The 12,168-nt window shown below is 40.9% G+C and overlaps 1 protein-coding gene and 1 long non-coding RNA gene across 4 annotated transcripts in view; one reads left to right on the top strand and one right to left on the bottom strand.

Moving 5' to 3' along the window:
• LOC117813365 (seizure protein 6 homolog) overlaps nucleotides 1-12,168 on the bottom strand; it is a 140,398-nt gene that overhangs the window by 30,597 nt on the left and 97,633 nt on the right. For both annotated transcript variants that reach the window (XM_034684543.1, XM_034684542.1), the window contains exons 5-6: nucleotides 8,587-8,772; nucleotides 6,504-6,672 (exon numbers count right to left, since the gene is read on the bottom strand). In XM_034684543.1, the coding sequence (XP_034540434.1) occupies nucleotides 6,504-6,672; nucleotides 8,587-8,772 (355 nt within the window). The remainder of the gene's footprint in view (nucleotides 1-6,503; nucleotides 6,673-8,586; nucleotides 8,773-12,168) is intronic.
• LOC117813367 overlaps nucleotides 1-12,168 on the top strand; it is a 115,676-nt gene that overhangs the window by 31,967 nt on the left and 71,541 nt on the right. The gene's annotated exons all lie outside the window — the stretch shown is intronic.

Here is a 12,168-nt window from a genome sequence, read left to right as displayed (position 1 = left end):
TGTGTCATGATCAAAAGCTGCGGCTCTGAGAGTCGATGCTTTATAGTGAATCAGAAGAGCCGGCTCGCATCAAGAGAGAGAGACGGCTCCCAGTTTTTTCCTTTCCCTCCTTAGCTCTCACAGTGCTCAGCCCCAGCTCTGCTCACAGCAGAACTTTGTTTTGATTGGTCAGCATGGCGGCCATGTGGCCAATCATATGTGAGGATATAGGATACAGGTGGTGGAGGGGAGGCTGTGTATCCTGGCTTCATCTGTTCCTTCAGAGAGAGTTTTCTTGAAGACCGGGCAAATACTCACTGGGAGGAGAAATCGGATCAGCCCATCCAAGCTTAGGCATCTGATTTTTCTCAATACCAACCTGAGGACGTTAATAATGTTTGCTTGAGTTTGGTTCTGGTTCTGTTTGCTTGAGTTTGGTTCTGGTTCGGTTTACCTGAGTTGGTTCTGGTTCTGTTTGCTTGAATTTGGTTCTGGTTCTGTTCTGGTAAGGTTCTGGTAAGGTTCTGGTAATGTTCTGTTGTGGTTCGATTCTGGTTCACGTCTGGTTCAATTCTGGTACGGTTCTGGTTCGTTTCGGTTCTGCTTCAGTTCAGGTTCGGTTCCGATTCGGTTCGGTTCTGGTTCGGTTCTGGTTCGGGTCTGGTTCGGTTCTGGTTCACGTCTGGTTCGGTTCTGGTACGGTTCTGGTTCGGTTCGGTTCTGCTTCAGTTCTGGTTCGGTTCCGATTCGGTTCTGGTTCGGTTCTGGTTCGGGTCTGGTTCGGTTCTGGTTCAAGTCTGGTTCGGTTCTGGTATGGTTCTGGTACGGTTCTGGTTCGGTTCTGTTTCGGTTCTGGTTCGGTTCTGATTCGGTTCTGGTTCGGTTCCAGTTCAGTTCTGGTTCGGTTCTGTTCGGTTCTGGTTCGGTTCCGGTTCGGGTCTGGTTCGGTTCTGGTTCAACTCTGGTTCGGTTCTGGTATGGTTCTGTTCGGTTCTGGTTCAGTCAGTTCTGGTACGTTTCTGGTTCGGTTCTGGTTCGGTTCTGGTTTGGGTCTGGTTTCGGTTCTGGGTCGATTCTGGTTCAGTTCTGGTTTGGTACTGGTTTGGTTCTGGTTTGGTTCTGGTTCTGTTTGCATGAGTTTGGTTCTAGTTCTGTATGCTTAAGTTTAGATCTGGTTCTAAACCTAACCCTAATCCTAACCCTAACCCTAACCCCAAATCCTAACCCTAACCCTAACCCTAATCCTAACCCTAACCCTAATCCTAACCCTAACCCTAATCCTAACCCTAACCCTAACCCTAATCCCAACCCTAACCCTAATCCTAACCCTAACCCTAACCCTAATCCTAACCCTAATCCTAACCCTGACCCTAACCCTAATCCTAACCCTAATCCTAACCCTAATCCTAACCCTAACCCTAACCCTAATCCTAACCCTAACCCTAACCCTAACCCTAATCCCAACCCTAACCCTAACCCTAACCCTAATCCTAACCCTAACCCTAACCCTAATCCTAACCCTAACCCTAACCTTAACCCTAATCCTAACCCTAATCCTAACCTTAACCCTAATCCTAACCCTAACCTTAACCCTAATCCTAATCCTAACCCTAATCCTAACCCTAACCTTAATCCTAACCCTAATCAAAACCCTAACCCTAATCACAATCCTAACCCTAACCCTAACCCTAATCCTAACCCTAACCCTAACCCTAACCCTAATCCCAACCCTAACCCTAACCCTAACCCTAACCCTAATCCTAACCCTAACCCTAATCCTAACCCTAACCCTAACCTTAACCCTAATCCTAACCCTAATCCCAACCCTAATCCTAACCCTAACTCTAACCCTAATCCTAATCCTAACCCTAATCCTAACCCTAACCCTAATCCTAACCCTAATCAAAACCCTAACCCTAATCACAATCCTAACCCTTATCCTAACCCTAACCCTAACCCTAATCCTAACCCTAACCCTAATCCTAACCCTAATCCTAACCCTAACCCTAACCCTAATCAAAACCCTAACCCTAACCCTAATCACAATCCTAACCCTAACCCTAATCCTAACCCTAACCCTAATCAAAACCCTAACCCTAATCCTAACCCTAACCCTAATCATAACCCTAACCCTAATCCTAACCCTAACCCTAACCCTAATCACAATCCTAACCCTAACCCTAACCCTAACCCGAATCCTAACCCTAATCCTAACCCTAACCCTAATCATAACCCTAATCCTAACCCTAATCATAACCCTAATCCTAACCCTAACCCTAACCCTAACCCTAATCCAAACCCTAACCCTAACCCTAATCATAACCCTAACCCTAACCCTAATCATAACCCTAACCCTAACCACAATCCTAACCCTAACCCTAATCCTAACCCTAACCCTAACCCTAATCCTAACTCTAATCCTAGCCCTAACCCTAACCCTAATCCTAACCCTAATCATAACCCTAACCCTAACCCTAATCCTAACCCTAACCCTAATCCTAACCCTAACCCTAACTCTAATCCTAACCCTAACCCTAATCCTAACCCTTACCCTAACCCTAATCCTAACCCTAACCCTAACCCTAATCATAACCCTAATAATAACCTTAATCCTAACCCTAACCCTAACCCTAATCATAACCCTAATCATAACCCTAACCCTTAACCCTAATCCTAACCCTAATCATAACCCTAACCCTAATCCTAACCCTAACCCTAACCACAATCCTAACCCTAACCCTAATCCTAACCCTAACCCTAACCCTAATCCTAACCCTAACCCTAACCCTAATCCTAACCCTAATCCTAGCCCTAACCCTAACCCTAATCCTAACCCTAACCCTAATCAAAACCCTAACCCTAATCCTAATCCTAACCCTAACCCTAATCATAACCCTAACCCTAATCCTAACCCTAACCCTAATCCTAACCCTAATCCTAACCCTAACCCTAATCATAATCATAACCCTAATCCTAACCCTAACCCTAATCACAATCCTAACCCTAACCCTAACCCGAATCCTAACCCTAACCCTAACCCTAATCCTAACCCTAACCCTAACCCTAATCATAACCCTAATCCTAACCCTAATCATAACCCTAATCCTAACCCTAACCCTAACCCTAATCCAAACCCTAACCCTAACCCTAATCATAACCCTAATCCTAACCCTAATCCTAGCCCTAACCCTAACCCTAATCCTAACCCTAATCATAACCCTAACCCTAACCCTAATCCTAACCCTAACCCTAACCCTAATCCTAACCCTAACCCTAACTCTAATCCTAACCCTAACCCTAATCCTAACCCTTACCCTAACCCTAATCCTAACCCTAACCCTAACCCTAATCATAACCCTAATAATAACCCTAATCATAACCCTAACCCTAATCCTAACCCTAACCCTAACCACAATCCTAACCCTAACCCTAATCCTAACCCTAACCCTAACCCTAATCCTAACCCTAACCCTAACCCTAATCCTAACCCTAATCCTAGCCCTAACCCTAACCCTAATCCTAACCCTAACCCTAATCAAAACCCTAACCCTAATCCTAATCCTAACCCTAACCCTAATCATAACCCTAACCCTAATCCTAACCCTAACCCTAACCCTAATCCTAACCCTAACCCTAATCATAACCCTAACCCTAATCCTAACCCTAACCCTAATCCTAACCCTAACCCTAATCATAATCATAACCCTAATCCTAACCCTAACCCTAACCCTAATCACAATCCTAATCCTAACCCTAACCCTAACCCTAATCATAACCCGAATCCTAACCCTAACCCTAACCCTAATCCTAACCCTAACCCTAATCATAACCCTAATCCTAACCCTAATCATAACCCTAATCCTAACCCTAACCCTAACCCTAACCCTACTCCAAACCCTAACCCTAACCCTAATCATAACCCTAATCCTAACCCTAATCCTAACCCTAACCCTAACCACAATCCTAACCCTAACCCTAATCCTAACCCTAACCCTAACCCTTATCCTAACCCTAATCCTAGCCCTAACCCTAACCCTAATCCTAACCCTAATTAAAACCCCAACCCTAACCCTAATCCTAACCCTAACCCTAACCCTAATCCTAACCCTAACCCTAACCCTAATCCTAACCCTAACCCTAACCCTAATCCTAAACCTTACCCTAACCCTAATCCTAACCCTAACCCTAACCCTAATCATAACCCTAATCATAACCTTAATCCTAACCCTAACCCTAACCCTAATCATAACCCTAATCATAACCCTAACCCTAACCCTAATCCTAACCCTAATCATAACCCTAACCCTAATCCTAACCCTAACCCTAATCCTAACCACAATCCTAACCCTAATCCTAACCCTAACCCTAATCCTAACCCTAACCCTAACCACAATCCTAACCCTAACCCTAATCATAACCCTAGGATCAGGGTGAGCATGATTTTGTAACAGAATAAATGCACACAATATGGCATTATAAGGCTTCTCATAAAAACACTGTACGTAAAGGTTTTTCAACACAAACAATAATTTTTTGCAAAGTTAAGGTAAAACATACAGCTACAACAGATCCTACATTAAGAGCCGTTTGAGAGTCGAAAGAGCCGGCTCTCTGAAAAGAGCCCAACTTCCCATCACTAAAGCACATGCTTACTACCATTTGCACTCTTAGTTGCTCTTGGAAATATTTGTATTGTAAAACGTATCAATGTAAATACTTCAGACCTGTACCATAGTGATAAACTGATAACACTTCAATTTGAATCAAGTAAATACCACTTGTATACTTTAAAACAGAGGGTCATTTCATTCCTTGTGGCCTCAACATGACAGCATTTATACTTTTCAAGTAATTGCTCTTAAACGCTTTCAGAAAATTAAAAGTAACTAGACTCACATATCCCTTCGAGCCACCAAATGGTATCATAACAATGGTGTATATGCTGTTTTGTAATGACAGCACAATTTTATAATTTATTAGAAATTTATTCAAATTATTTCACGGACCCCCACGCTATGGTTCGCAGACCCCCAGGGGTCCCAGGACCCCACTTTGAGAACAACTGAGCTAGAGTACGGTAATTGAGCCAAATGTACCATAAAACATAAACAAATATACCCCCGTTTTCTGTGAATGCATGATTATGAAGTGAAGGAGAAAAGATGTGAAAAAAGGTGTGCAGTGTCGCTGTCTTTTCCAGCACAGCGTGCACTCAACTTTCAATGAATGGGGATGTGTTTTGTTAATAGGGTCAGGTCAAACGCAGCCATGTTGGAATCATTTTCCAGGACTATATGTGATTTTCCAGGACATTTTACTTTTTCTCCCATTTTCCAGGTTTTTTCCAGTACTGGAAAACTGGTCAACTGATTTCCAGGTTTTCCAGGTTTTCCAGGACGCGTGGGAACCCTGACTATTGTAATTATATTCAGGGATTTTCAATGTACATAAAAAAAATTTTAACATTACTTTTCATAAAAAACCAGTGAGTTATCTTCATTGAACCATAATCTTTGAGAGTTAAAGAACACCATTGCACTAAATATTGATTTAAATGGTTAGTAATGGAGTTGATAATGAGATGTTTTGGGGTTCGGACACTTTTAGATAATTGAATATGCCCGGGTCAAGTTGACCGAGGAACATTATTGCTGTCCCTGAGAAACTAACATAACAGGAGGGTTAAAAGGTTAACCACACCCATGAACCCGAACCCAGAAATGAAGTAAGCAATAAAAAAGGAAATAATCATGATTAACTAATAAGACAGAAACTCAACATTATGGCCCCTACAGTAAAACTGCAACTTTAACCCAAGTTGTCATCACATTTTTATTATTAACATACATGGTGTTTATGTGGTCTCACTTGACTTGCTGCTAATTTTATTTTATGATGTCTAGAATGTTATCTCTTCAATTTCCATCATCCTGCACATTTCTATATTTGTACTTTTTATATTCATAATGTCATTACATCTGAAACAAGTGAGCTGCACATTTCTATGCAAGGTGCTGTGCAAGCAAAGTTGAGTTAAGTTGTATGTTTGTGAGCCTTATATATTAAGAAAAGTATAAATAATATATAAAAGCTTTATGTGAGCTGATCACTGTTCCAGTTCTGGTTGTAATAACTTTATTATAACTCTCTCCACCACTCAGTAATGAGGTGAATGTCCAAGTGTGACGAGAGCCCTGTGGATCAGCAGTTACTGAAGAATAAAAAATGTTATGCAATTGCTATCTCCTACCTTTCACTACCCTCTGTAGTCCCTTCATTTCACTCGCCTGATGGAACACTGTTAAAGGATTATAATGATAAAAGGTGCTTTCAAATTCATCTGCCACTCCCTAAAGATTCAGGTTATTTATAGCCTTTGAGGATCTTAACCATCTGTCCACGGCATACTGTAATTCAGAGAATGACTTTAAAGCTGAGAGCCATCTATTAGCTTGAGACAAAATTCAAACCTGCGTCTTAACTCTCAATGTGCATGTTTAATTTTAGCAGCAAGCATACACCACCTGTCATCGTCTTCTGCCAGAGCCACCTTCTCAAAGTGAACGTGAAGCCGGTGGCCTTCAGGGGCCTCCAGGACCCAGTGGCATGTCAGATTGTTGCTGTAGTTGCCAGGGAAACCAGGGGAGACGATGCGACCATAGGTGGCGTTTTTTATCATTCCCCCACAGGATGCTATAGGAGGAAAAAAAGACAGGCAGTAGGAGAAAAAGAGGAAGACAACAAAAAGAAGAGTTGGAGGGTAAGACTAGATGAGAAAAGTAATGACAGCAACTTTCTTATACTGGGGCTTTGGATTGAAGTCCCTGTCTGAGCAGAGATTGCATCGATATCCAGTGGACTGTGGCTGGAATACACTCAGCGGCTCACCTGGGTCTAAGAGTGTGTGACTGTGTGTGATGGACTTGTAAAGGGAACAGCAAAACAGCGGCAGTAACACTATCAGTTCAGAGCAGCTGCAGGCAGACACGGAGGACTGCTGGAGCTGGCAGATGAGCCTTTTAGCAGCAGGAGAAGGAGAGTCATGCGGCCCAGTTCTAATTAAGGCAGCCGGGTCCAACGGCCTTGTTTTGCCCCTGTCTCCAAAGAATAGCTCCCCGTGCTGCTAATCACAGGCAAACACACTCATTTGGCCTCAGAGTGTAACCAATCAACTCAGAAGGGGACAACCAAGTGAAAGCGTTCGTTAATCAAAATCACCTGTTTTGGAGAGGAAAGCTGAGAGGAGAGCAATTCTTAAAATGAACTTGAATTTGAAAATAATGTACTCACACATAATTTTACTCTAAAAAAAAAACCCCTATCAGATTCCAAACAATGCTGCATTATAGATCACTTAAAGCTAATGTGACAAACTTCTATTATGTCCATCTAGGCAACCTCAGTGGACAAAGTGATAAGTTGTGTCTTTGCTGATCTTGTCCTACTCACTCATAAATTGTATCATCTCTCTACAACAACAATCTTATCTCTGTATTTTATCTGTCAAGCATATCACTCACTGCTAATTTTTTCCATCTGACATTGACTGAGAGGCGACAGTGACAGGCGTCAAAAATAAAGACATAATCAAGCTTCTTCCTTATCACCTCGTTTTCTAACGTGGGTCATGCGGAGGCACCAGCATTAGTCTCCAGTCTGTTTCAGAACCATCTAAAAAAATATAACCTCTCAAAAATGTAGCTGAGATCACAGCCTGAAGCTATAAAGAGACCTAAAACTGTACTTTTGTGTAGACTTTTTGCTTAAGAGGTCACAATGTCCACATGCCCTTAACCTGGAGGGAAGAAGGGACATGTTACTTACTGGATACCAGTACTAAATAAATACTCCTGCCACAAATTCCCTGCAGTAAAATGTAACTTACATATCGCTGCTGTCTGACAAAAAGCTCACATCTCCAAAACTACAGCTTTTCAGGAAAAAAAACCAAAACCTGTTTTGAACATAAAATACTGAACAGGATTTGTCTCAAGCTTTTTTGAGTGCTTTTCATTGGCTGAATTTTTTTTACTTATTATTGACAGGCATTAAGGGTGACAAAAAATATTAATAAAAAAAAAAAAATTAAAATACTGAAAAATGGAAATACAGGGTTTCTGCCTGAAAGCAGCGATATTCAAGCATGATTGTCTCCTGTGGTGCAGTAGGTCATTCTAACAGGCAAAGCACGGCTATCGTATCCTTCTATCATATACTAAAAGAAATGGAAAGAAGGCAGAAATGGATCTCAGCCGTACAACTGAATAATTAGCAGTCGTTATTATCCCCCTACTAGTTCCAATACTAATGGGTGACTGTAATACAGTGATGGTAGTGTTTACCTAACTGTATCTGCTTCAGTCAAAAGATTTGTCACACATTCACAAACATATTATCAGTCATTTTCAGGTAAAAGTAATTGACAGTAATTTTTACGGATTCAAATTCCCTTTGAGCGTAATTATCGACGCATATGCATGGTAACCCAGTGCTAATTGCTAATTTTGCCGTCCACTGTAGTGAGGGACATCAAAGTAGACTCATAGCCTCCCTACTGATCCCATTGCAAATAAGCAAACATGTCTGGCAAAAAAAAAAGTCTCTTACCCACACATCGGGGCTCCTTTCCACTCCAGTAAGGTGTGGTTGCATTGCGGCAGGTGAGCATTTTGGGGCCTTGCAGCTTGTAGCCGGTGAAACAGTTGAAGAAGGCTTCACCACCGGCGTGGAGATGTGTCACAGAAACTTCTCCACCGGCAGGTTCTTTGGGGAATGAACAGCTCAGCACGAAAGCTGCAAAGGAAAGAAAAGAGTTGTTACATATATCAGAGTGCAAGTTAATTGGCTTTTCCTGTTTTTACATTGCTGCCATGTGAAGGTCCTAATAATTAGCTTAAACAGAAATGCAATTTAGCATAATGAACTTTAGATGATAAATGCACTAAAACTGTATGGCTAATGCAATGCCTTAAACATATATTAAATGCATGATTGTTGCAGTAGTCTGCATAATCTGTATAACCTGTTCTGGTCTATATGTAACAGAATAGCACTGCTAATTAATTAGCTAATTATCAGCCCTGTAATTGGAGTGCCAAAAAAATGACATACTTTAAATGTCGGGATGATGAATCACTGTATTAAACTCTCAGTCTTAACATTTCTTTATCACTGTTTTTAAATATCTCTCAGCCCTTTGAGGCCTCTGTGTTACATCTCATGTACAATTAAAATGACAAATGTTCATTTTTGGATACATGATTTCCCAGAAGTCAATGTTTTAAACCAAACTAAAGTCTAACTCAGGCCAAAACAAACAGCAACAAATGTAAAACTGGCTCCACAACATAATCCTCTGTGTACTTCATTGTGTATACGCCCTGCTGTTTTGTTGTATTGTTGACCATGTTGTCCCTCCTCCAAATCACCACTGACCACCCAAACATATTTAGACACAAAGGGGAAAAAACAAATACTTTATACTGTTATGTGTGCAAAAGAGTCAGGCACAATGCTTCAACTGAGTCTGCCTTCTCGTTTCACTTTATTAGCTATAACACACACATGCAAACACGCACACACTCCTGGAAATACTTTATTACCATCCTTTCTCTTTGTGTATGAACACTCCAGTACCTAATTAATTGCAGTTTACTAGTTCATCCAGTATGCAAATGTACACAGACATGTTTGCAGCACTATGGCAATTAACGTCACTATGAGGAGCTTGGGAAAACACTTTGACAAATGAAAATCTCACTGATCAGCTTAGCATCATAGCTGTGCTATAATGTGATAGCTGGAAGAAGAATAGCCCCTCTTTTGGTTGTCAAAGAGTCGTGATTCCAGCGGGTTAAGATCAATGTCTCTGGACCCACTTTGCATTGTTTTCCTGTCCCTGTTTCTAAATGAGCGGTATAGGATGCGATGGAGTCCACATGGATAATGGAGTGAGCTAACCAAGTCTGTAATGAACACTATTAAACAACCTTCTTTTCCTGTCTAATAACCAACACTGTTCTACCTCATTAGTGTAGGCACCACTTTAATGACCAGACTAAAACTTTTAAACTTCTTGAAATGTGTTAACAACAAAACAAGCAACTTAATTGGAACCACTGTGGCTTCTGTTGCATTAACAAAGTGAGCGTGCAAAGAGAAAATTACAAAAATCTTTTAAAAAGCTGCAACTTTACTCAAAGTCTGCAAGTTTCAGGATGTTTTCAGGCTTAATGGAGTGTATGCAAAGCCAAATAGGAGCTAATAGAAGGAGAAAACACTGAGGAAAAGGGCACACTGGAAGACCTTTCTACATTGAAATTGGATTTGCGAGCTTAAAAGCCATTATGATAATAATCAGGCATGGGGTATGTAGTGTAAACACCTTAATGTACTTATGTTAATGAGATTAGGGATTGCTGTATGCAGTTTTATGATGTGGGCTTAACTTTCACGCTTTACACAACAAAGCTGTTGGTTTAAATTTACTGAGGTGTTACCTATTTCTATTTTAGCCTGCATTGTGTAGTATAAGATAATATAATCGCACTGGCAACCATTGCTCTCTTTTACCACAGCAATATATATTCTACTGGATGATTAAGAGATCAAAGACTAAAAAACGGTCTATTTTTTTTTTTATGTTTTCATCCAATGAAATACATTCTGATAATTCGCCAAGACTTAAAATACTGACAGTTACCCATAGCATGTGACTCATAAGCAAGCTATCAGGCTGGACCAAAAGTCAAGCTTGCATTTACCTAGGCCATTTAACTTTCTTGCTAACCATTCTCAAACTTCTTGAGACACTTTTAGTCTTTTTTATTTCTTAAATACTTCTCTTAAAGTAAGAAAACAAAATGAACGGTTGATTTCTTAATAGTTTTTATCATGCTTAAAAGGGTCTAAACCAGGGGTTCCCGAAGTTTGGGTCGGGACCCACTGGGGGGGTCACAAGACACCAATGGGGGGGTCGCAAGATGTCTTCCAGATTTTAATTTTTTTTTAAGTAATCTAAATTTGCTTATTGTATCCACTATTGTAAAAGATATAGACAAAAATAGTAGTTTCATTTGACATAAACCTTGCAAACAAATACATTTCATTAGTTTTCTGCCTTTCTTGTTACAGGATGACTCCTAAAGTTAGGGTTAGCTAACAGTTAAAGGCTCAGTAGCAGCAGGTTAATTCACAGCATCACAGGAAACAGACCTACCTGTGCATGTAGGTAAACTCATTTTGAAGTATAAAGCAACATTTAACCACAAAAGGGACAGTGGGGGTCACAAGTCTTTGGCACCTACATTTTGGGGGTCGCCGGCTGAAAAGTTTGGGAACCCCTGGTCTAAACAGTGCTGAAAAGTACAAAGGTCAAAGGAATCTAACTCTAAAATTACTTTAAATCCACCAAAAGGCCGTCCTCTTAACATCCTTCATTCAGTGTCTAATCTGCTACAACCTATAAAAAAAGCCAAAGCTGACACTTGATGGACAGAGCTGCCGGTTGAAGCATAAACACTTCCATATCTTTGTGTTCTGACGTCTTCTCATACACAGATGCAGAATAAGAGGAGGTTAAATGGCACAAAAAAAGATTAGACATTGCTGCAAGTCAGATATAAAAGTGATATTTTGCTATTTTTCAATGAAAGATGGCACTTTATGGTGGTTTGCAGCATTACCTTGAAGCCATATTGGATAAACTTGTTATATCAATCTTTGAGTTCAAACTCGAGGGAAAACAGCTCTAAATGCATAATGACCATAAATGCTGGTGAAACTGCCCCCCCATCTACAATATTTTAATCTACTGACTCTTTCTTTTACACAAGCCACTGGTTTCCACAATCATGAAACAGGCCTTTTTCTTTTGCAGTAAATCAGTGAGCCACAGGGACGAGGTACACTGCCCCTGGGTCATCCATTCAATTCATAGTTTATCACTAGCTCCAATGAACCTAGTTATTGCCATTATCATAGCAGCATTTACATCCCTATTGAGCATGCAGTGGGAGAGCCAGAGGCAAAAATGTAGAGCCAATTCCTGGAGTATTAAATTACGTGCTGCCTCCATTCCAGTAGATGTGGTGCTGGGCCATAAAGTCTGATTGTTTTGCCATTACAAATAATAGATCCACGGTGCAGACAGCCAGGAAGATTAGCTGAGGGTACTGTAGGGTCACAGGA

Source organism: Notolabrus celidotus, chromosome 5 (genome assembly GCF_009762535.1).
Source record: "Notolabrus celidotus isolate fNotCel1 chromosome 5, fNotCel1.pri, whole genome shotgun sequence".
In the NCBI taxonomy this organism is placed as follows: Eukaryota; Metazoa; Chordata; class Actinopteri; order Labriformes; family Labridae; genus Notolabrus; species Notolabrus celidotus.
Note: the sequence above shows the minus strand (reverse complement) of the source record. Positions and strands in the feature narration are given on the sequence as shown.